Source organism: Podarcis pityusensis, assembly GCF_964106645.2.
Source record: "Podarcis pityusensis genome assembly, chromosome: 10".
In the NCBI taxonomy this organism is placed as follows: Eukaryota; Metazoa; Chordata; class Lepidosauria; order Squamata; family Lacertidae; genus Podarcis; species Podarcis pityusensis.
In genome coordinates, this window is record NC_138035.1 from 64,936,478 (window position 1) to 64,961,961 (window position 25,484).

The following is a 25,484-nucleotide window of genomic DNA, read 5'->3' on the forward strand; positions in this document are numbered from 1 at the left end:
ATGGTCCTGACCGAACTACCATTTTCCAAATAAAGTAATGATTCGTTCGCCTCACATACCCACCTCCTCCCTCCCTCCTGAGAAAGTTGTCTCATGTCATAAGCAGTGAACAAAAGTCTCACTTATAAAAGGGTTTTCTTTATTTTTTTCATAATTTAGCTGAACCAACACAAAACTGAATACTGTAAAGCAACAAAAATGTTGAAACATTTTAATTTTTTGTTCAGTATTTACTAAATAAGGCTGCTACACTCCCTTAAAAAATAAAAAATGAAACCATAACAGAAGAGAAAATCAGCGGAGTGGGGGATCTGGCTCTCCAGTTCTTGTAATACAGGTGAAGTATCTGCGATCATTTATTGCATGACACTTTGAATCAGACATTGGTCATTTATAGTGCAGTCAGTTCATAATGCTTTTCAAGTGGCTGGGCTTTAATTGCTACTTGGACACTGATCAAAACCCTTAGGATGAAATAAGACCATCCATGTACATGTTTTATTCATAGACACTATCACCTACAATTCATGGTTTCTTCAACCTGTGCATTAAAATAATCCTGAAAATTGGAAGAGGTCTTAAATAAACGAACTTCTTTTTCATACCTCTCATCTATGGTTGCTTGAACAATCCCTATATATTTTTTTTCTTTAGTAGCATAGAACTAGCATAACACTAAAAGTTAATTGGAGTATTTAGGTAGTATACTACAGTGGACACTGGGGGGGGGGAGTTTAATATCGGCAAATATTTGGGGGGAAGGAGGAAAGCTCATTTGTTGACCTCGTCATATCACTGTGAGCAATACTTGTAGTAGACAAAAAGGTACCATGTTTGGAGGTTATTGGTCTAGACTCTATCTTCTTTCCTTCTCTCGTTTCTTAAATAGCACTCTTCACTGCCCTACATAATATTGGACAAGGGGACTTTCTAAAGTATGAGATAAAACAAACAGACCACCTATATCTTGTCAAGGAGCAAGCTGACCCTTATACCAAATTGGAAAGGAGGGGGAGAGAAGAGAGAGAGAAAAGAACTTAACTCAGTATGGGAAGTAAATGATTAAAATATTTTACACTGTTTTTGACTGGTATACAAAAGACCACCCCCCTCAAAGAAAAAAGGGAGAAAATGAAAGGGGGGGAAGAAAGAGAGAGAAAGCCTTCTAACAGTGCAATGGTTGAATGCATTTATGTAATATAAACAACATTATTCTTTGCTTTTTCTACAGAGTCCTCTCTGGTCATGCTTTACATCCAGAATGTCCCAATGGAAGAAAGCAAACTACACCAGTCACTTCAGAGACAACTGAAGTAATAAAACAACAACTCAACTCTGATCCATATTTTTTTCTTTTTTGTCATGACTGTCAGAGTTACCACGTTAATTGTTAAATAGGATTTTCTACAAATATACAACATATAAAAACTGTTAAATATATAACTTTAGGCTTTTCAAAATACATTTAATGATCTCTTTCAAACAAGTGTTACTTCCCCCCCACCCCACCCCTTGGATTTTGCTTTCTGGTGCTAAATGGTGTATCAGATGAGACATAGGCCACAGATGACCAAACATGCTCTTTGCAAATACTGTATTATCCAACTTTTAACGATCAAAAAATGGAACCATAGAAGAGGCATGTTGAACTGGTTAAACTCAAAATGATTTTTAGTACGAGAAGTCAATCTAAGCACAGAGGAGTAAAGGTGGTGCGTAGACAGTTTGTGTTGTTTTTGATCAAAGTTCTGTTTTCTTGTTGAAGAACGGCCGTTTCCCCTCCTTGTTCCCTCGTGTTTTTCCGTGTACCTTTCCCCAAGAGCAGTTCCAGCCTTTTCTGCAGTGTTCCACAAGGACTTTTGCTGGACGGCAATATTGCAGCACTGGGCGAGTTGAATCCGTGCAAGGTGGTCCCCATACTACTGAACCCAAATAACCTTGTTAACAGTAACATCGTGTCCACTTTAAAATAGATTTTGCTCTTTGGTCTATTGTATATACTGAAACATAAGAAAATAAAAGCAATTAGGCAGTCTAGGGCACAAGAAGAAATTGCCTTCTGCACCTTAGTGTCCTCCCGTAGACAAAACAGTCTTCTCTAAGGCTGATTGGGATGAATACTCTCCAGTGTAGTTGACTCGTCCCGTTGAAACATGACCACAGATCAAGTTCAGCAGTGGCGCAAAACGCAGATGAGACGTTAACTGTGAACTGGTGTTTTGTTTTGTTTTCGTATTGCTAATGCCCAAGCATTTATCTCTCTCTCTTCCTTAGTCCAGTGCTCTTTAGTATGGTAGAACAGACTTTAGCTCATAACGTAGAATTATGCTGTCTTTGATGAAATACAGAGAAACAGACAGTTGAGTTGATGACATATAATGGATGATCCACAGCCGTGAAACTTGACTAGGGAATGTAGCCCACGCAGAGCTTAAAAACTCCTACAAGGCTTCTCTGTTGATGCATTTGTCAGGAGACCTGCAAGTCAATAAGAACAAATGAGTACATATCTTAACCGCAAACTTGATCAACAGACGTTTTAGATTAGCGCCGGCTATTTACTGATCTCCACTGCCATCACCTCCAAAAATATAAAATATTTGTCTTGGCCTTAACTGGGTAAAGAAAGTTCAATAAACATTTTCAGAAAAAAGAATGGAAGCTCTTAACATATTGTACACACAATACTCTGAATTGCAGCCTCATTTGGACACAGTATAGTACAGCGCAGTGAATAAATATGATTTATAACAGGTGTTTTCTGTTTAAGATGCAAGGTCATGTTCTGATTATTCAGTAGACTAATTTAATCAATACTGCCCTCTAGTGATACTATCACTAAACAGGTATTTGTGATCAATATAATTAGATATCGATTTTTAAAAGGAGGAAGCTAATAAATAAAAAAACAACAATAGAAATTACTGTAAAATAAAGGCAAACTATAACCTATTTTATTAAAAACAGATAAAAGATTGTAGGGAAGCAGACAAGAAACATTTTAAAATGCATATACACAAGGTAGAACCAAAAAAAACATATAGATATTAGAAAATTAAAAGAACTGATTACTGGAACACTAATGAAGCAAGGCTTGCTTTTTTAAAAAAGCATTCCCCTAAGTTTATAGAATCTACCTCAGCATAACAGTAGATTACAGCTGTGTCATGCAAACCCAAATTCTAAACAGTAAAGCAATAATTCCTTTGGTATTATCACGTTTCCTCAATATTTAGAATGTTTACTATTGACGGTCAAGAAAATATTAACCAGCAAACACTAGCAAGCAAAACAGAGAACAACAGGATTACTTTCACTTCATTCAAGCAAAGCATGAAATTTATATGTTTTTTAACCTACCAATTTGAGAGGTAAATGAAAAGAACATCTGCCTCCAGCAGTTAAACAAAAGGTCTGTGTATAAAGTCTCACATAGGGCACGAGGTTTATTTGAGAGTTCTGCTTTTATCCTCTCACCTTTTCCAGGAAAACACACCCCAGAACTCTTGCAAACAGCCTTTCCTTTTCGGACTAGTGGTCAGACTCCAACCCACATGACCTCAGACAGGCTGAAGGCAAAAAACTGGGTTGGTTATTGTGATATTTTCCTGGTTGACGTATATACATTTAGCAAGAAAACATCATTTATACCTGTCCCCTCCCCAGCCTTTCTATTTTGGCTTCTCTCACTTGATCTTTTGAATCAGTATAACATTACAGCAACACTACACAAATCCTGTAGCTTACAATCAAAGGGTTGCTAGATTGAGAAACCTTAAGCTGCTGGGATTGAAAGATCATTGTTCATATGGAAAAATTAATATCTGCACTAACAGGTGCATAAAAATCTGTATTTTTGTATTGTCTCTGCTTGTACAGCAAACCAATAGTGCTAAAGAATCACCAATGTCAATAGTTTTTGCCTCGAGTTACCAGAAGGTTCACCCATTTCCCCTTTTTAGAAAACAAATAACTTATCCATGAAGAATTTTCTAAATATTTTATGGTGCCCATACCAGATGGGTAAGATCTTTCTATGCAGAGTGGGGTTTTGTTTAGGAGGGACAGGTGTTGCTGTTTCTTTTTTGTATCTTTATTTTAGATTTTGTTGTGATTCATGTGGAAATTGTCCAGCATGGTTTTGTACTTTTTTAATGATTAATTTACTGTCTGTGTCCACTTTTGTTATGTTGTAGTTATGTATTCTTTTTATGCTGTCAGCCGCCTTGAGAAGTGTTTGAACTGTGGAGAGGCAAATAAATTGAAGTATGTATGTATGTGTGTATGTATGTATGTATTTATTTTGTTAAGATTACAAACCCACTGAAATAAATAAGCTGCTACCACTATATTCTTCTCACATGACACTGGTGGCTTCGTGTTTAACAACTGCTGAAACGATCCATTTATTGTGACCCTCTCCTTCCTCTTTCTGACCAGGGTAAGAGCTGTCTTCTTGAGCAATTACAGCATTCAATTAGCATTTATTATTATTATTATTATTATTATTATTATTATTATTATTTACTGAAGTTCTCACTGGGCCAGCAGGGGGATACTGTAGATAGTTATGCAAATGAAGGATCGAAAGTGACGTTCAGTGATTGGATAGTTTTAGAAAGTTGCTACAGTAACGTTGTACTGGAGCTCTATATAAGCAGGCTGACTGAGCCCTTCAGTTCAGTTCTGTTCTGGCCTCTGAATAAACAAGAGCTGTTTGAAGAATCGCTGTGTCGTCTGAGATGTTCACCCACAACTTAACAATTATTATTATTAATAATAATATTAATATTAATATTAATATTATTTTGGTGATCCCCCACAACTCTAAGTCTGGTTTGGAGAATTGAGGGACTGCTTTGAGATGGAGCTGCAGGATGCTCTAGGAGGCATGGTGTGTGTGTGTGTGTGTGTGTGTGTGTGTGTGCACGCATGCGCCAATAATTACCTCCTTCCCTGTTCCTCGGATGGATTCCCTTCTGTCACCAGTCAGTCAGCACCAGATACCTTCAAAAGCCAACAGCATCCCTCAGGAAATATCAAATTCCCCAGGTGCTGAGCTTTACATCCCAAACATTAGACAATAAAACCTCTGAGGGACCCATGTAAAGAGAGGAATGATGGCTACACCACTATCTGCAGTGAAGCTAGATATCCCACGAAAACATCAACAGCAGCTTTCCCTAAAACTAACCATGTATTTTTCAGCAGCAAATTGGTTATTTGCTGAACTGCAGTATTTACACCATTGTCAGGGAACTGCCATTGGAAGGAAGGGAGGTGGAAGGGCTCACACAGGTTGGGAGAGACTCAGCAGCTGAAGAGGGAACCAGTAGGGGGAGAAGAGCTGAGCTGAGGGAAAGTGAGCAGGAGGGATGGCTCCGAGACACTTCCAGCGAAAACAGTGGGGAGGTTTCAGGACCTCCTGTAGGGACACCCACTCCTCGCCGGAAACTGTCACGCAGAGAGTCCAGAAGACGTGTTTCCGTTAAGGAGCTTTTATGTTGGAAGCGATTCCGAAAGCAACCACTGTCGGGATCTGCAAGCGACTGACAGAGCCATGTTTAAGGGGCTCCGTTACAGACAGAGGTTTGGAAACATGACCAAACTCTGAGGGACTTGGATTTTACGCACAAGCAGCTCATTGTCCCATCACAGCATTCCGACAGTCTCTGTGAGCAGTTTGTGCAGGAGAAGGCATCATGAGCAACCCAGCCGGAACCGGAGAAGCAGGAGCTGGAGCGGGTCCAAGCCTGGAGGAAAGGTACAGGGCGTTGGAGGTCCAGCTAGCACTGCAGACGGCGAGGCTCGAGGAGAGGAGGGCTCAAGATGCAGAGAAGGGGAAAACCACCCCGCTCGCCAGAAAGTTGCCAGGATTGGTGCAGAAGTTTGGGGGGGAGGCCAAGGACTATCGTGCCTTTAGGACAGAGATGCAATATGCCCTTAATCTGCAGTTTGATGACTTTCCCGACGAGGAATCGCGGGTGGCTTTTGTGATTGGGCATCTCGAAAAGGGGGCGAAAGACTGGGTGAGGCCCCTGATGGCAACAAACAATGACATCCTGAAGGATACAAGGAAGTTTTTTCGTGCAATGGATTTGATGTTTTCCAGCGATATTGAGCAGGGAGTGGTACGCAGACAGTTAATGGCGTGCAAACAGGGGAGCCGATCTGTGCGTGAGTACTGGACTGAGTTTACCATGTTGATCCATAAATTGGGGTGGGATCTATCGGCGGAACCCATTCAAATGCTCTTTGAAGAAGGGCTTTCTTCGGCTGTGAAAGACGAACTTTCCCGGGCGCCCAGGGCAGAGTCTATGGACCAGCTGACCAAATCAGCGCTGACCATAGGAGCGCGCCAAGAGGCGAGAGCCTTGGAGAGGCGGGAAGGGAAGGGGGAACGTTGGAGGGAGCTTCGCATTCCAGAGATTCCAGAGCCACCGTTCCCGCCGGGAGAGCCGATGGAAATTGGAACAGCGCGCGCGCGCGCAGTTTCAAAGCCCAGTGAAGAGCGGAAGAAGGAGGGGAAGGGCGCCAAGAAATGTTATCTCTGCCAACAGCCAGGTCATTTTGCCAGAGTCTGCCCCCAAAGAAAGGAATGGCAAGGAATGGCAGGAGCTGTTGGGGAGAGGGAGGAAAAGGTACCGGAGCAAGTAAAAGCCAACGCCTGGCTGCCACCGTCGGGGCACAGCAGCCAGGCCAAAGAGCAGTGAAAGTGCCCACGCCGGAACCTCCTAAACCCACCCTAGTGATAGAGGTGTTACTAGAGCTGCCTAACGGACACCCACTAAAGATAAAGGCGCTATTGGACTCAGGCAGCTCCTGCAATTTCATGAGTAAGGAGTTTGCTGCTGAGCACCAGATACAGACTATCCCTTTAAGTAACCCTTTGCAGGTGACCACGATCGATGGAAGGGAGCTGCTGGGAGGAGAAGTCAGCCAGCAGACCGTCCCAATGATAATGAGGGTAGCAAGACACACTGAGCTAATAGCGTTTAATGTGGCTACCTTGGGAGGAGCTCCCATTATTTTGGGGATGAGCTGGCTAGCGTTACATGATCCGCTAGTGGGCTGGCATCAGAGAGTGGTCTCCTTTGGGTCAGCACATTGTCTAGAACACTGCAAAGAGCGGGAGGCTCAAGGAGGGGCCAGAGCCACTCTAGCAGGGATGGAAGTAACGGAGAAGGGGAAGGTTCCCCAACAATACGCCGACCTGAGCAACGTCTTCAGCGAGAGGGAGGCAGACAAACTACCCCCACATAGGCCCTTTGACTGTCAAATCAATTTACTCCCTGGGGCACAGCTCCCTGTAGGCAAGCTGTACGCCATGTCAGACAGAGAGATGCAGGAGCTAAGAGAGTTCATTGACAAGAACCTGAAGAGAGGGTTCATCAGAGAGTCCAGGGCGGTGGGGGGCAGCCCAGTGTTTTTTGTGGACAAAAAAAACACGGACAAACCCAGGCTTGTAGTGGACTTCAGGTCCTTAAATGCAGTGTCAGAACCAGTGACTTTCCCGATGCCCAGAATTGATGACATTTTGACAAGGGTCAGGAAGGGAAAGATTTTTACTAAACTGGACCTGAGGGGGGCGTACAACCTGATACGAATAAGGAAGGGGGATGAATGGAAAACCACCATGTTCACCCCTTTGGGGGCATTTGAATATTTAGTTATGCCCTTCGGCCTACAAGGAGGCTCCGCGTGCTTTCAATCGTTTATGAACCACGTCCTGGGGCCTTTGCTTTACAAGAATTGTGTGGCCTTCTTAGATGACGTGTTAGTATATTCAGAGACTGAGGAGCAGCATGTAAAAGACGTCAGGGAAGTGTTGGGCAGACTGCAAGCCAATCAGCTGTGGGTGAAGCTAGAGAAGTGTCAGTTTCATGCCAAGGAGGTGGAATTCCTGGGGTACCGCTTGTCGGACAAGGGATTGGCCATGGATCCTGGCAAGGTCCAAGCGGTACTGGAATGGAAAACACCGAAAACAAGGAAGGATGTGCAAAGATTCCTTGGATTTGGAAACTTCTATCGGAAGTTCATCAGAAATTTTGCCCACTTGACGGCTCCCATTACGGACTGTCTCAGCAGTAAGAGGAAATTCGTTTGGACGGCGGAGGCGGAGCGAGCTTTTGAGGAGCTGAAAAGGGCGTTCGCTTCGGAAGAACAGCTCCTGCATGTGGATTTACAAAAACCGATGCGAGTGGAGACGGACGCATCAGACCGGGCTGTGGGGGCGGTGCTTCTGCAGCCTGGGAAGGAGGAGTCAGAGTGGAGACCGTGTGCCTTTTTTTCGCGAAAGCTGAACAAATCTGAGAGGAACTACACGGTGTATGACCGAGAACTACTTGCCATTCATGAAGCGTTCAGGAGATGGAGGCATTTATTAATTGGGGCACAACATAAGGTGCAAGTGTGCACGGACCACAAGAACTTAGAGTATTGGAGAACGGCACGAGTGCTCAACCAACGGCAAATGCGATGGGCCCAGGAGTTCTCCAAATTTCACTTTGAAATTTGTTATGTGCCAGGTCCAGAAAATGTTAGGGCGGACGCTCTCTCACGCAAACCTGAATATTTGGAAGGGGAGGGGGCACCCGAAGAGAGACATGTCATCCCAGAGGACCGCTGGGTGTGTGGGGCGGCATTGGTGGGGCAAAGAGAACTGGTAGAGGAAACAGAGAATGATGAATATGCCCAGAATAAGCTCAGAGGTCTTAGGGGTGAGGGAGAGGAACCAGGGGGTTTTGAGGAAAGAAATGGAGTGTTGTATTACAAAGGGGCACTGTATATCCCCGAAGGAGACTTAAGGGGGAGGGTACTCAAGCAGTTGCACGACAGCCCCACGGCGGGGCATTTTGGACAACACAAAACCATGTGGTTGGTCACCAGGGAATTTTGGTGGCCTAAGGTGAGGGAAGATGTACAGGAGTATGTAAGAGGGTGTGAGCAATGCCAGCGAGCCAAAGGGGAGAGGCGGGCGCTGGCGGGGCTATTAGAACCCTTACCAACCCCAGAACGACCTTGGGAGGCAGTGTCGATAGATTTTATGACTGATCTGCCGAAGTCCAAGGGGAAAACAGCCATCATGGTGGTGGTAGACCTACTGACAAAGATGTGCCACTTTGTAGCCTGTTCGCATGCAGTCACGGCGGAAGAGACAGCGAAGTTATTTGTAGAACACATTTTTAGGTTGCACGGAGTGCCATTGAGGGTGGTCTCAGACAGGGGAAAACAATTTACTTCCAGGTTCTGGAGGAAGCTCATGAGCTTACTGCAGGTGGAGGTCAACTTTTCGACTGCCCGGCACCCTGAAACCAACGGGCAGGCGGAAAGAGCAAACGGTGTCCTCCAGCAATACCTGAGGTGTTATGTCAATGACAGAGAGAATGACTGGGTAGAGAGGTTGGCGCTGGCGGAATTTGCCTACAACAATGCCGAGAATGTGTCCACAGGGATGAGCCCCTTCTTGGCTAATTATGGGTGTCATCCCAGGGCATTCCCAGGGGGAGGAGGGGAGAGATGGAGCGTCCCGGCAGCCGAGCATTTTGTAGAAGAAATGGAAGCAATCCATCGTCAGCTCCAACTCAACTTAGAAAGGGCGAAGGAAGAATACAAGAGGCAGGCAGACAAGAACTGAAGGGAAGGTGAAACCATAAGGGTGGGAGATCGGGTGTGGCTGTCAACCCAAGGGTTGCCGTTCAAAGGAGGTTGTAAGAAATTAAGACCCAGGAGGTTGGGTCCCTTTGAGGTCATTCAACAAGTCAACCCAGTGGCTTTCAGGCTCCGGTTACCCAACCACATAAAACTGCACCCAGTATTTCACAGGTCGTTACTGTCACCGTATGAGGGGGGACGAGAAGGGATGTCCACTCGGGGACCGATCATAGAAGAAAGGGAATGCAGCAGCCATGTGGCAGAAATCCTCGACGCCAGGTAGAAGGGGGATCAGGTGGAGTATTTGGTAGCGTGGGAAGGAGAACCGGAGTCAGAAAACACTTGGGTAATGGCAGAAGATATCAATGACGAGGTATTGATAGAAACGTTCCATCAAAGGTTCCCAAGGAAACCTCAGCCTGTGGAGAGGTTCCGGAGGGAATACTTTGGGACCACCGATGAGGAGGAGGAGTTGGAAGGATTCACGGATTCGGAAGGGGAAGGGGAGATGGACTCTGAGGAGGAGGAGTACTTCAAGACCAGGAACCGCAACAGGTGGAGAGAAGTGTTCGAGACATCGGAAGGTGAAGGAAGTTCCTTCCGGGGTTTTGCCTCCTCACCGCCCATAGAGGAGGGGGCGGGAGGGGGTGAAGGGGGCCCTGGAGGGGAGGTGGATGTCAGGGAACTGCCATCGGAAGGAAGGGAGGTGGAAGGGCTCACACAGGTTGGGAGAGACTCAGCAGCTGAAGAGGGAACCAGTAGGGGGAGAAGAGCTGAGCTGAGGGAAAGTGAGCAGGAGGGATGGCTCCGAGACACTTCCAGCGAAAACAGTGGGGAGGTTTCAGGACCTCCTGTAGGGACACCCACTCCTCGCCGGAAACTGTCACGCAGAGAGTCCAGAAGACGTGTTTCCGTTAAGGAGCTTTTATGTTGGAAGCGATTCCGAAAGCAACCACTGTCGGAATCTGCAAGCGACTGACAGAGCCATGTTTAAGGGGCTCCGTTACAGACAGAGGTTTGGAAACATGACCAAACTCTGAGGGACTTGGATTTTACGCACAAGCAGCTCATCGTCCCATCACAACCATGATCCTGAATGGAAGAAAGACTCGATGCAATTCAGTAAACTTATTTCCAAGCAATGGATTTGGTTTGGTAGTTAGGATTTTTCACTCAGACACCCTTCACATACCACACAATAGGAAACTGAATGGCAACTGCACACACACACACACACACACACACACACACACGCTCCACATCCTTGGCCCATGTATTATATCAGGTATGTATTTGAACCAATTTTGGGGCGGCTTTGTAGGCCAAACCTGCAGGTTTTCATTTCTCTTTAATGGTTAAAAAGAATCTCAAAAAATGAAGATTTTACGACATGTGCTAGCATTTGTTTAAAGGTATGTTGGCACTTTCAAAAAATAAGGTACACATGTTCATTGGATAGTTGTTGTTTTTTTTAATTTTAAAACTTGCTATTATAGCAAGTCATGCAATAACTAACCCCTGCTAAACAAGTTACCATGCCCCTCCCCACCTTTTAAAATAGAGCTAAAAAGCATAAATATTAATGCAAATTCTGATGCACACAAACATGCCCATATGATAAAGCATTTCTCAAATACTGAGGGCAAGTCAACAGCAAAGCAAGATCCTTGTTTATCTGTAGATTTTCTTAAATGCTTGCTAAATAACACTTCTCTCTCTCTTGATTAAAACCTTTCAAATTAAACTTGCGTTGTTCTGCATTTTGTTTCAGATTATAATAACCCAAAGAAATGAAGAATGCAATTTTGACGAAGCCCCACTTTGTATTACACAAACAGTAATGTATTTCTGCAATACAAAAATAGGGTTTTCAGAAGAACGAATTTGTTTTCAAAACCAGCTGCATACCAATTGGTGATTTTGAAGCCACCGGGGGATCTCATAGCTATTTCTGAAACCTACTAGGAACATTTTTATTAAAATCAAAGTATTTAATTGAAGCAATTTCCACAGGGTTGCTAGAACATGTGTAGGTGGTTCTAAGGTGTCTCTTTTACAGGGTATTCTCTATTGTATGGTGCCTGTACAGAATATTTGTATATAGGGAGTTCACACTAATATTCTCAGTTATATTCACTGTTTGAACTGTTAAATATATATTCCATAGAATCTTACATTGTGATTCGATGACCCGATCTCCGCTTGGGGAATGAAGACACGTGGACACAGTATATTAGGTTAATGGGCAAGAAAAGGCCACAATTTTATTGATTACAGCATTTGAGAAGGTATTGGCTTAAGCATTGGACCACAGCAAATTTGACTCCACCCACTTGGAGAGGGGTGAGTCTGATGAGGGGTTAAACACCAGTAGGGGGAGCCTGTTGATGCAAATACAACTATAAGCTCTCACCTGATGTCACCGGGGGTCGTGCCATGGCCCCCCGCCCCACAGGGTATCGGACAGGATCCACGATCGCCTGATTCCTTTAACGGAATACCCATAAGTGAAGGGGTAGGCGATGGCCACACCTTGCCCTTCCATACACCAACAACACATTCCAATGCCTAACCGCCAAATACCGAGAAAGTTGTGACGATTGCTACGAGGTAGACAAAAAAAACCCAAGAGGCCGGTGCCAATTTGCCAATTGGAAAAAACTCCTACCAGGCCCCCTGGGCAACCAGGGCGACCAACCATGGGTCCATAGCAAGGCCAAGAGAGAAGCTACGCCCTAGAGGGAGTGGTGGGTGGGTGACTCGTGGAAAATCTGAAGAGCAATGGGGGGGTAGAGCTGGCACGGCCGCATTTGAGCGGCTAAACCATGCCCCCCACGGTGGCACCCGATTGGGTGCCCAACTGGGAGGCGTGGCGTGCCACCAATGATGAGAGGGCAGGGGGCAGAATGCCCCCTGCATGACGCGGGAATCATCTCCCGCTCACAATCCCTCCCCTCCGGAAGGAGGAGAGGCTTAAGCAACCATTTTGGGGGCGCAAAGGTCATAAAAGAGTCATGCAAGTTTAGATAATGACTGAGAAGAACTCAACCTCCTCTGGCTCACCCATCAGCCTCTAAGCCCTTTTCTCCAACCTGCTTATCCAGCCAACCACTATTTCATGGACTAGGCTGATGGAGAGTAGCAATGGGGAGATGGATCAGACCCTATCAAGTATCCAATGTCAACAAGGCAAAATATGTTTCCATTTGGTTCATAGCTAGGCTTGGAATAATTCCTGCTGTTTCTCCGTTATGGATTAAACTCCTGTTGCGAATTACAATACAGTGGTACCTCTGGTTACATACTTAATTCGTTCCGGAGGTCTGTTCTTAACCTGAAACTGTTCTTAACCTGAAGCACCACTTTAGCTAATGGGGACTCCCGCTGCTGCCACGCAATTTCTGTTCTCATCCTGAAGCAAAGTTCTTAACTCGAGGTATTATTTCTGGGTTAGCGGAGTCTGTAACCTGAAGTGTATGTAACCTGAAGGTACATACTTATCTGTAACCCGAGGTACCACTGAGGTGCCTTATAGGCAACAAACGAAAACCAACACAGCAACAGACAGGACTACGGAGGAGCTAACCGTCAATAATATATGGCTCCAGCCTTATCCCCCAATTTTCATTATTACATTGATATAATCACTCAAGTAAGCTGATATAATCACTCAAGTAACCAAGTAAGCTGCTGGTTAATCACAACCAAATTTCTTATATACTACCTACTAATATGCAAATAATATCACTCCATCAGTTGTCACAGTTATACACAGTGGTACCTCGGGTTACAAACTCTTCGGGTTACAAACTCCGCTAACCCAGAAGTAGTACCTTGGGTTACGAACTTCGCCCCAGGATGAAAATGGAAATTGTGCGCCGGTGGCGCGGCAGCAGCGAGAAGCCCCATTAGCGAAAGCATGCCTCAGGTTAAGCACGGTTTCAGGTAAAAAATGGACCTCCAGAACGAATTAAGTTCGTAACCCGAGGTACCACTGTACTAAAATTGAATAAACTTGAGACCGCATCTAAGCTATGCTTGTTTGACATAGTTCAAGTGCTATTTTGGCAATGTACTAGGGGCTGACATCCCATTTGCTGTTCTCACCAACCCCACCTACCAACCCCTTGCCAATCTACCTTGCCCCACACCTGGCCAACCACTCCCCCCTCTCTTTGCACAAAGCCCCTTCCCTCTTCTCTCATCTATACAGCTCACCTCAGCCACTTGCTGCCAGCATGCTCACCTGCCTGTTGTATGGCTGCTGTCATGTTGGATTTGCCATCGCCACCTATTGGCAACTACTGTAATTGTAGCACGATGGCAGTCTTGCAATTTTACTATACAGTAATAAATTTTGTGTTGTTTGTCCATTTTAGCATTTTTATTGTGTGTTCTCATTTTTTAAAACTTTATTCTTAGTACATCTGGCATTTCTGCTCAACAACAAAACACAGTGTTGCAATTTTTTTCTAGTATCCTTTATGCTTTGTTGGATGTTGCTATCTGCAGTACATTGGTCTGCTATATACAAGAGTAGTGCAACTAAGGTTTATTATTTCTTAATTACAAAAAGATTTTTTTTAAAAAGAAATAGTTTCTCAATTGCAGCTCTATAAATTCTGAACTAATCATTCAAATGACTGACTTCTAAAAAAGAATCAGCCTATTATTCTCTTTATGGGAATTAAATAAAGAAAAGAGAGCATTTAAATGGGGAATAATTAGAATCATGTGCAACACAATCTCATTATGCTTACTTAGAAGTAAGTTACACTGAGTTCAGTGACACTTTTTAGCTAGTAAGTAAGTAAGTAAGTAAGTAAGGGAAGCAGGTGGCGTTGTGGTCTAAACCACAGAGCCTAGGGCTTGCCGATCAGAAGGTTGATGGTTCGAATCCCTGCAATGGGTGAGCTCCTGTTGTTCGGTCCTTGCTCCTGCCAACCTAGCAGTTCGAAAGCACGTCAAAGTGCAAGTAGATAAATAGGTAGATAAATAAGCGGGAAGGTAAACGGCGTTTCCGTGAGCTGCTCTGGTTCACCAGAAGCAGCTTAGTCATGCTGGCCACATGACCCGGAAGCTGTCCGTGGACAAACACTGGCTTCCTCGGCCAGTAAAGCGAGATGAGCGCCACAACCCCAGAGTCGTTCGTGACTGGACTTAACGGTCAGGGGTCCCTTTACCTTTACCTATGTTTAGGATTGCAGCCTTAAAGGACTAGAGGGCCTAGTCAAAGGAAAAGCTGATTTATTTCAAACCTCATGTGAAGCTCTGCAGCTCATTGTGATGTTAACATATGAGAGTGCTGGAGGTGAAATAGTTAAACAGGTTACCCAATCAGAACCCAGGGGGGTGGAGTTAGAGGGACTATAAAACCAGCAATGGAAGGGGAGACGGGAGGAGTTCGTTGGGAGTTGGGTGGTTGGTTGTAGTGGGAGTGAATTGGGATAGAGTTTGTGGATATGTTGAGTTAGTGTAGTGAAATAAGCTGAGTCAGGAACAGTTAGGAGCTAGGAAGACAAGTAAACATCTGAGAGGTGGTTTTAGTGAGTGAGAGCAGGTAGCGGAAGTTATAGGTCTGGATAGGCACCCCATGATTATAATTGACCGATACCGTTTATGAAACCACACGCTTGTTAAACTGCAATAAATAAACAGAAGTTGATGTTCCAATGTAACCCTGACTGGACTCAGTATTTTACCAGGTAGGGCCTGGGTGGTAACAGCAAGAAATGAAGTGGTGGCACAGGGATCAAGAGACGGTGAAACGTCCGGGGACCCTGTGTGATCGCCACACTCATTCTCCACCCTCTTGGCTTCTTTACTTTTTCAAATCCCCACCCCACAATCCTGCTTTACTTGAAAAGGTATTACTAGTTATTTTTGAAACAATATGCAAAATTCAGTCTTCACTCATCTACAGCTGATCCCATCAACAACCAGAACAATCTGGTTTGAATGTAGGTTTTGATGCCACAGGTAAGCGAATAGCAATTTGATTTGAGGCCACTGCCAACACTGTAGCCTTTGAATCAAGTACTGCAAAACAATTACTGACAGGAATGTTGATCTCAAAAGGGAGTGCTGGACAAACAAAAATTAATTCTGCTCTGTTTAGATTTCACCACAGAGAGGGACTAAGGGCAGGACTAGACACACACACATACACACACTGAACTTTGATTTCTTATGAGGAATCTCGCAAGGAACAGCTCAGAAATGTTCTAAACAAATATAACAACGATAAAATGTCTCTACCCTTTCTTATATAATAGGACTAATGCAAAACCAAGTTGCCTATGGAAATTTCACTACCACCTCACAGCATGGCTTCTTGCTCTCCTCTGTTGTCGCCACTGGATTTCAGGTCCTCTCCCATCAGGGTTCTCTCATTCTCTAAATCTCTAAGTCCAATTTACTTCTTTGCCTCCTGGTCAGAACATTTGACCAATCATGCTTTTACTCCTTGTAGGACTCTTACCTTTGGTTTTCTTCTAGAAACCAATCACTGGTTTTATAAAGATAGTCAAACTACCAAAATCAACAACAATTTGTTGAACTCTTGATGAATCCAAATTACCTCTGGTCCATTGCTTTGCTGTTGTTGTTGTTTTTTAAAAAAAATCAGGCTGTTTATTTGTCCCAGTTGCCTGGAATTTGTATTCTTTGTAGTAAACATAGTTGTCTGGGCAAAGATCTTTTGATTGGATGTGTGCCCATACTCCACAGTAAAGTTAAATCTGCTTCAAGTTGTTCGACTACTAATAGTGTATGAACCAAGGCTAGATCTACACAGCTATAAAGAACGCTCTGAAAACGATTTGTAAAAAAAGTTGTAAAGCTGACAACTGAAAGCTGACAGTTGCGATTTCAGCTCTACAGCACCATCTGATGTCACAGTGTTATAACACATTTATAACACTGTCTTTTGACTAATGTAGCAGAGTCCCATGAATGCACAACTTGGCAATCACTGTATATTCCCCCCCTCCCAAATAGTTAATCTCAACATTAGTAAATACTGAAATCAAAATGGACTTTCAGCTTAAATTAACACTATAGTTTGCATTCTCTTCCCTGCTCCTTCTAATAACAGGTATCACACTGACCTTAGGGGGTCATAAAACTGCTACACAGAAGAAATGTAATGAACTGGAAAAGCAAACAAGCCTGATGTGAAGAGAGAAGCCAGGGTACTGCAGTGGCAATGTCATTAGTCAAATCCAGTGAGATACACGATCTGCTATTTATCATTGTGCCATTTCTGAACTGATAATCACATGCAGCAGTTCAACAAGAACCCATTAGCATTAAACTTGTCCTCCGCTTCAGAACTTTGCTTTCTAAAAGCAAAGCTCTGCTTCTTGGTCAGGGGTTCACAGTTGTGTTTGTGAGTACAGTGTTTACTCTGCCGACAACATTTCAACTTGAGAGAGTCCCATTTTCTGGAGCCTAGAGAAGGATTGGGCTTTACTTGACATTGTACCAGGTTTTGAAATCAATCAGAGCGCAGTGAGATTTCTAGCCATCAGGCCATTCCGAAACAAAGTTTAACAGCGTAAAAGTGAAATAAGGTAGCATAAATAGAAAATAATGCAGACATAAATAAACTGCAGCAGAGATAAACCAAGCCATGCTTAATTTCCTTGGCAAATCACAACTTGCGCTTAAAAAGAGAATGCAATATTTCACTGCCTTCTGAGTGTCTCAGAATAGCATGACAAGGATGAAGACAGTCATAACTGAACTGGAGACATCTCAAGAACTTCTAAAGGTTGTATAACGGGGCTAGGAGAGAGACAAGACCACATTCCCCACATTTGTGCTAGGACTCAAAGTACAGTGTGATATGTCAGAGACAAAACCCTTGTCCTTTGAAGGGGCAGAGATTTTGGTAGACACAAATATTAGCCTGGCTACCAAGGCTACCTGAAGATTTTGGAATCCTGTTCTTAGTGCTAAGTGCATACAAGGTTTTCCTTTTCCTTTTTCCAGCTTTGGCCATACTTAAGAAAACTAGAACAAATTTAATGTTTAAAGTTGTTGAGAAACTACAAGGCATTTAATCTCCTCCCCCCTTTTTTGAGGCTATGAGCAAAGAGAGAATCTCTCGGGAACTATAGAAGCACCGAGTATTAGCAGTTATAAAATACACTACCAAATTAAATGGCTAGGGTCTGAAGAAATAATTGCAGTCCAGATGGCATGGGAAGGTGAAAACCCAGATCTCTCTGTACACATGGCAGTGACAAAGATTTCCCTCAAGAAAAGACACATGCTTGGAATGCCTGAAGTTTTGGCTACAGAAACGAATGCACACAGAGACACGCACCCACACCCCAGAAGCAGAAAATAGCCACACCCAATGTCTGTGTTCCATGATAATAGCACAGACACACTATTCTGATGCTATGAGAGAACTGAAGAAGGCACCTGATTGGGGACTGTATTCTACTGTGCTGTTTTTTCAAAAACATTTTGCAAGAAATAACATTATCAACATACAGACAAAAACAGTACCTTTCAGGAAAATATTTACAGTAATACAGCGGTACCTTGGTTCTCAAACAACTTGGAACCCAAACACTGCAAACCTGGAAGTAAGTGTTCTGGTTTGTGAACTTTTTCCGAAGTCAAACGTGCTCTGTTTTGAGTGTTACACTTTTCATTTGAGTGCCACCCTTCTGTTTTGAGTGTTACGCTGAGGTCTGTCTGTTTTTGCTATTTATTTTGCGTTTTTGTTTTTGTGTATCTTTTCGTTTGTTTTTGTGACTGTGTGGAACCCAGTTCAGCTACTGATTGGTGGACTGTGTGACTGCAGTACATTGTTTATTGCTTTCATTTTGTGGATCGCTGGTCTCGTTAGATAGTAAAATTCATGTTAAATTGCTGTTTTAGGGGTTGTTTTTGAAAGTCTGTAATGGATTAATCCGCATTGCATTACTTTCTGTGACCAAGTGCGCCTTGGTTTTGGAATGCTTTGGTTTTGGAATGCTTTGGTTTTGGAACGCTTTGGTTTTGGAACGGATTAAGTTTGAGAACCAAGATACCACTGTACAAACAATGTGTCATGGTGCAATGCAAGAAATATAATCTAATTGTTCTCAACATACACGGTTACAACAGTGGGGTGGACTACTGTATGATATAAACCACCCTGGGATCTTTGGATGAAGAGTGGTATATAAATGTAATGAGTAATGATAACAACAAGAACAAGAACACCACTTGACATTAGAATGTTTTGAAGGGTCTGCCACCTTTCTTTTCCTTCTCATCTAATTAAATCATCCCAGAGTCTTCCATGTATATTCGGTGTGCGTATTCAGTTTCTGGCTCATTCGTGTATTCAATACATTCATACCAGATTGCATGAAAATGGTCTAGATTTCTAATTGCTCTGGCTACATATAACAGAACAAGAAAGTTTCTCAGCCACTTGTACTGTCATCTGCAGTGTCCAGGCTGACCGATGGGGATGGAGACACTCCTTCAGGTTTACAGGGCCAGACCCATTAATGGTTCGAACCTGCACCAATTTGGACAGGTCTGAAGATGTTCCCCAGTTTGGTGGGGGTAGTTCCAACCTGCTCCAATTTGGATGCCTCCCAAGAAATGGTTGCCAAACTTGGCACAAATGTTCCTGAAGAAGAGGTGATGGACTTCATCTATGTTTGGATGCTGGGCATCATTTTGAATAAAGATGGCGGACCAAATTTTCCCTAATTAAACATTAGCTTTCTCTTCACAGATTGATTTGGAGCTGGGTCAGGTCAGAGTCCTGGGTTGGTGTGTACATGCATATACAACAGGCACATGGCCCTAAAACTCATAAATTACACTATCATATATATATATATATATATATATATATATATATAGCCAATGACATACTTTTCTGTTTCTTCAAATTCTCAGCACTGAAAAATTCCTGCTAATAAAAGGCTAAAACCACAGTAATTGTAAGCTCTTACCAGTAATTATGCCTGAATGCAATAGTTAACAGATCATGCTAAGTGTAAGCGTGTGGTTTCCTGGATATGAGATCATGGTCACTTTGCTCCTTCTCATTCATTCTGCAGCAGTACTGATCTAAGAAATTGTTTGGTTTAACTGTAGCTCATGGTTTAACTTTCCCCAGAATAATAATAATAATAATAATAATAATAATAATAATAATAATAAATTATTTATACCTCGCCCATCTGGCTGAGTTTCCCCAGCCACTCTGGGCAGCTCCCAACAGAATATTAAAAACACAGTACAGCATCAAACATTAAAAACTTCCCTAAACAGGGCTGCCTTCAGATGTCTTCTAAAAGTCTGGTAGTTATTGTTCTCTTTGACATCTGATGGGAGGGTGTGTGGAATTGATTGATTGGTTTGGCGTGACCCCTGCTAATTGATTTACGATCCACAATTAGCTCTTTATGCCCGGCGCGCTTCCTCCGAGCTGCGCCACTCAGCTCCGTCTCCAGTAGCTCTCCAGTCACGCCTCAGCAGAGTTGAACACAGCAGCGAAAACTGTCACGTAGCTTCACTTAGCTTCAGACAAACACACACAGAGACCAGGTTTGTCTATTTACAGTTTCTTTATTCCGACATTCCCCAGGAATCTCCTGGGCTCACCGCAGCCATGACTAAACTGCGACCTCTTCCCTCAGAGACCAGAGGGGAACAGGAACGAAACTCCTCCCAGCTCCTCCCAGCTTCGAAAGCTGACGTCAGAATGTTGAGGCATCATGGGAACAACTTAACCTGTTAAGTTCCAAACCCAACACCCCCTCTTGCCGAACCATTCTGACAAGACCTTTTTGAGTTCAACACCTTTCCCCTTTGCCTTGTGCCACTTCCCGGCATCTTTCCCAGGCACCTGTTGATCCCCTTCAACATTCCCAGAATCACACTGTGCGACACTTTTCCACGCACTTGTGACCTGAAACCCTACTGACCCATTTGGGCCAGCAGTTGTGTCTTCTCCGTCAGATCCTTCCCCCTCTGACTTGACACCCTGTTTGTGAGCTTTCTCCATTACGCTAACCGGAGATGAAGCCTCACACCTGGACACTCCTTTCACAACCTTTGGAGATGCCCAGACCTGCTCTGAACCCTGATCCTGGACCTGGTCCCTATCACCGGGTTCTGAACCCTGATCTTGGACCTGGTCCCTATCACCGGGATCAGCCTCTGGCTCCCCTTCCTCCTCAGAATCAGACAGACATTCTGAGAGAAAATCAGGACCATCCCTGAGTCTTGAACACCCATCCTGTTCACAGAACTCAGCCTGCTTACTGACCAGCAGCTTGGTTTGATCACCCTCTGGGTATGCAAACTTCCACCCATTGGTTGCAGGATCATATCCACAGAAGATCATTTCCTGAACCTTTGGACCACCTGCCTCAAAGAGCTCAAAGGGCTCTTTGGCTACCCTCCCAAACCCGGGAAAACCATGTACCTGTGCACCCTTGCATGCCCTGCACCCTAGGGACCTCCCACATTTCCGGAGTTTGTACCCTTTTGTGCACCTGTGCAGCTTTTGCACATGACTGGGAACCTTAGCACACTGCGCCTGTGCTTTTCCAGCATTCCCACCACCCTCCAGAGGTGACTCCAGAACAAAGAGATTGTTCTGCCCCCTTTTCACGTTGGCCACTTGTTTCCCCCCTCTGAAAATGGAACAGGTGTCATTTTCAAAGCAAATTTTTGTATCCCTGCTTCATTAGAGCTGATACAGATAACAAACAACAATTCAGTCCCGGCACAACGTAGACCTCAGCTCCTCCTGTAAAGGAGAAAAAGACATGTTAGCCACAGCAGAAACCGACTTTCTCATTCCGTCTGCTAACATCACAGTTGTGTCCTGTTGAAACAGCCCTGCAGTTCCGCATTTCGCCAGCAGGCTCGCTTAGCAGGTGCTGACCAACAGCAGTATTCAACACCCAGCGTGTCACCGTGTCCTGGCTGGAGTTGTTCTTCACAGTTGCCATAGAAGCAGTGATAAGAAAACAACCCTCCCCAGCGTCTGAACCACGTCCTTCCCTTGCGTTCCCATGCTGGCCTCCTCTCCGAGACTGATTCCCATGGGAACTCAGCTGGTTGACCTTGGGACCTTCCTGCCCAGCTGTCTCCACTCTCCATGGGCAGCAACGACGAACTCCAGTGGAAAAACACTGCCCTGGGCTCCTCCCAGCTGGCCTCCTTCTCCTTCTTCCGGAAAAGCACTCCTTGCCAGCTCCGCCCCCTCTGGCCTGGCTCCCACTGCGGCTTTCTGGGAACCTGCTTTGTTGACATTCCACTCCAGCACGCACAGTGGACAAGCCTTTACACTTGCCTTTGGAATCCTTCGCCCCCCCGATCTGCTCACTAGCACTCCTTGAGGCTAAATCGTCAGGAACAGGGGCTGCAGCCATCTCTAGACTTTGGCAATACTTCTCCGGGGCTCTGGCCTCCTGCTGAAGCTTCACAGCACACGCAGCACATTCCCAGCAGCCCTTGCTCAACATCTTAGAGTGAGCTGTTCAAACGCAATGTCCTCCAAGACCTGGCTGCCTGCCATTGTCTTCCGTTCTCCCAAGGGGCCCCAAGCTGTACTCACAGATTACAAGCTCCTCCGGCACCCATCCGTGGGGAAACGAATTTCCAGCTGCTCTCTTAGCTCCGCAGCTACTCCTTTGCCTCTTAACAGCAGGCAAAAACTCCTGCCAGCGACTTCAAACGCATTCCGGCACTTCAAAGCGTTCCTGTGACAGTTTTACGATCGGTGATTAAGGGCCCATAACCTGTGGAATTGATTGATTGGTTTGGCGTGACCCCTGCTAATTGATTTACGATCCACAATTAGCTCTTTATGCCCGGCGCGCTTCCTCCGAGCTGCGCCACTCAGCTCCGTCTCCAGTAGCTCTCCAGTCACGCCTCAGCAGAGTTGAACACAGCAGCGAAAACTGTCACGTAGCTTCACTTAGCTTCAGACAAACACACACAGAGACCAGGTTTGTCTATTTACAGTTTCTTTATTCCGACATTCCCCAGGAATCTCCTGGGCTCACCGCAGCCATGACTAAACTGCGACCTCTTCCCTCAGAGACCAGAGGGGAACAGGAACGAAACTCCTCCCAGCTCCTCCCAGCTTCGAAAGCTGACGTCAGAATGTTGAGGCATCATGGGAACAACTTAACCTGTTAAGTTCCAAACCCAACAGGGTGTTCCACAGGGCGGGTGCTACTACCGAGAAGGCCCTCTGCCTGGTTCCCTGTAACCTCACTTCTCGCAGTGAGGGAACCGCCAGAAGGCCCTCAGCACTGGACCTCAGTGTCTGGGTAGAACGATGGAGGTGGAGACGCTCCTTCAGGTATACTGGGCCGAGGTCATTTAGGGCTTTAAAGGTCAGCACCAACACTTTGAATTGTGCTTGGAAACGTACTGGGAGCCAATGTAGGTCTTTCAAGAGTGGTGTTATGTGGTCTTGGCGGCCGCTCCCAGTCACCAGTCTAGCTGTCGCATTCTGGATTAGTTGCAACCAAGGTTCAGTTTATGGTTTATGGCTTGTGGTTTGTCTGGTAGAGCTAAACCATGACCCTGGGTTCAGACGACAAACTAACTCAGGCCATCCCTTGGCACTGTGTGGCAGTGGAAAGGCCAGGGAGCAGCCACACAGCTGCAACATTCTCTCCTAGAGCCTGTGGGTTCACACTAAACAATGGTTTGGCAAGTATGCAGCGCAAACCAGACTACTGTCTTAAAGTCCAAAACACAATGTATTAGCAGCACCTGATTCCTACAAGTTAACTGCTCTTATCTAGTAAACAGTTTCGGCCTTCTTCTTTCAAAAAACCAATTTCCACACCTAGACTAGGTCTATGTGCATAAATGCTATGATTTCAGGGCTATAGTCATAATAACTATCTTACTCATTGCCATGGACTTACAGAATGAAGACAATCAACAGGGGAGATCATATCTTGAGAGACACTTTCACGTGATAATAAACTTGATTCCTAGCTTGCAAATCCAGATTAAAGGCAATCCTGGATAACGCTAGCTATGATTAGCATCAGTGCGGATGTTATGCTACACCATCTGAAAAGGAGGGGAGATTTTCATGGGATGGAGAATGCAAGAGATGGGGTTATGCCTACAATATTGCAGCAGCGATGCCAATTTTCATATTTTACAATCCAACTGCATACCTTCTTCGCTCCATTCAATCCAGTATTCTTACACAATATTTATACACAAATAGTAACCAGATAATAACAAGAGTCTCTCTCTTTTATAACATTAAAAAAAGTTCATAAAAGTGCATATATATATATATATATATATTGTAAATTTCTTGAACAGCAACATTCTGCCCATTCTACTCTTGGGACTTTTGTTAAAACCTGGCAGCGCAATGAGCCAAAAATTCTGACACCTGGAATTTCCTGGGCTGTCTCCAAAGGGAAGGTGGGGGAAAATCTTCCAACAAACCCAATGCTTTGCCAGAGGTCATCTTTTCTCTGTGCTGGGAGTTGCATTTATGGCAAATAACCCAGACTGCAGTGAAACATTCAGCTATTCAGATTCAGCAACAACTTCAGAAAGCAATGTTATCACAAACTGTTACAATGTCATCTGTCCTTATAGAACAGATCGAGCTTTAGAAACAAGTTCACAATAGCTACTGTGTCTGTAATAAAAAGAAAAGAACAGGAGACTAGTCATACTAATACATAAGCTAAATCATTTCTCTCCCTCTTCTAGCCATTAAGTCCAATTCTCCTTAGAAAAATGAGTCATAATGCAAAGTTGTTCTAGGTTCCCAAAATTAAAGCAAGACAAAGAAAACTCAGTAGCAAAAAAATATCTGAGGAGGTTGTTTTTATTTATCTTGCAGTAACTTCAAAGGGACATGTAAAAACAGGACTACACTTGTAATAAGGTTCTTTCACTGATGTTTCCCTTCATATACAGAGGATGTGGGAGTTTCTTCACGGGAATTCCTTAAGTCTTTTTATTTAACTTTTGCAAGGAAATAAACACAATTTTCTTCAAAACCTGGGATGCATCACATTAACGAAAAATGTATAATGCAATTGCAACGGTAATTTTCATGCATACTGGATGCAGGTGCAAACACAGATATATGTATACCTGATTCAATACTGCTAAGTCCCTTTGAAATCTCCTTCTTAACACATGTCCAAAGTGACAGGAGATCATGTTCAAGGGCTAGCAAATGCCTGGGGCAAACAGGTAGCTCACATTGTTTGGCAACTCAGGAATAGCCTGCTAGCTCAGCAATTCATTGTCCAGAGTAAGTGCTTATGAACACTTACGTTTCCTCTGTAATTTCTATAAACACTGAAAACCCAAAGTGCTGTTTGCTCCGATTCAGCCTTAAGAACCGGGTTTTGCGAGGAAAACTCCAGAGGGAAAAAAGGCACTCAGGGATGGAGCTTCAAAGTGTGGACCTGTGTCTGCAAACAGCGGAGCAAAAGGTATGTGTGGGTAAGCCCTACAGGAAAGCAGTATACTGTATTTTTTGCTCTATAAGATTCACATTTTCCCTGCTAAAAAGTAAGGGGAAATGTGTGTGCATCTTATGGAGCAAATGCAGGTTGTGCAGCTATCCCAGAAGCCAGAACAGCAAGAGGGATCGCTGCTTTCGCTGCGCAGTGATCCCTCTTGCTGTTCTGGCTTCTGGGATTCAGAATATTTTTTTTTCTTGTTTTCCTCCTCCAAAAACTAGGTGCGTCTTATGGTCTGGTGCGTCTTATAGAGCGAAAAATACGGTATCTTGCAGCCTGCAAGAACATGGCACAGAATGCCAGTTATGCATTACCAAAAGA

General features: G+C 44.3%; 2 protein-coding genes across 12 annotated transcripts in view; both read right to left on the reverse strand.

Annotated features, from left to right (window-relative positions):
* Positions 1–416: 416 nt before the first annotated feature.
* Positions 417–25,484, reverse strand: part of TAFA5 (TAFA chemokine like family member 5) — a 353,621-nt gene continuing 328,553 nt past the window's right edge. For 7 of the 11 annotated variants that reach the window (XR_013991162.1, XR_013991164.1, XR_013991166.1 and 4 more), the window contains one exon: positions 417–2,478. Coding sequence is in view for 4 of the 11 variants with exons in the window: in XM_081023879.1 (XP_080880005.1) it covers positions 2,442–2,478 (37 nt within the window). In the remaining 7 variants the exon portion in view is untranslated. Of the gene's footprint in view, positions 2,479–4,948; positions 5,008–25,484 lie in introns of all 11 variants that reach the window. The other 4 variants (XR_013991161.1, XR_013991163.1, XR_013991165.1 and 1 more) reach the window with 1 other exon arrangement.
* LOC308486685 (uncharacterized protein) lies at positions 20,396–21,478 on the reverse strand. Its single transcript, XM_081023842.1, has 3 exons — positions 21,417–21,478; positions 20,816–21,320; positions 20,396–20,776 (listed from the first exon to the last, which is right to left on the reverse strand). The coding sequence occupies exons 1-3, from the start codon at positions 21,455–21,457 to the stop codon at positions 20,408–20,410; spliced, it is 915 nt and encodes a 304-aa protein (XP_080879968.1). The 5' UTR covers positions 21,458–21,478; the 3' UTR covers positions 20,396–20,407.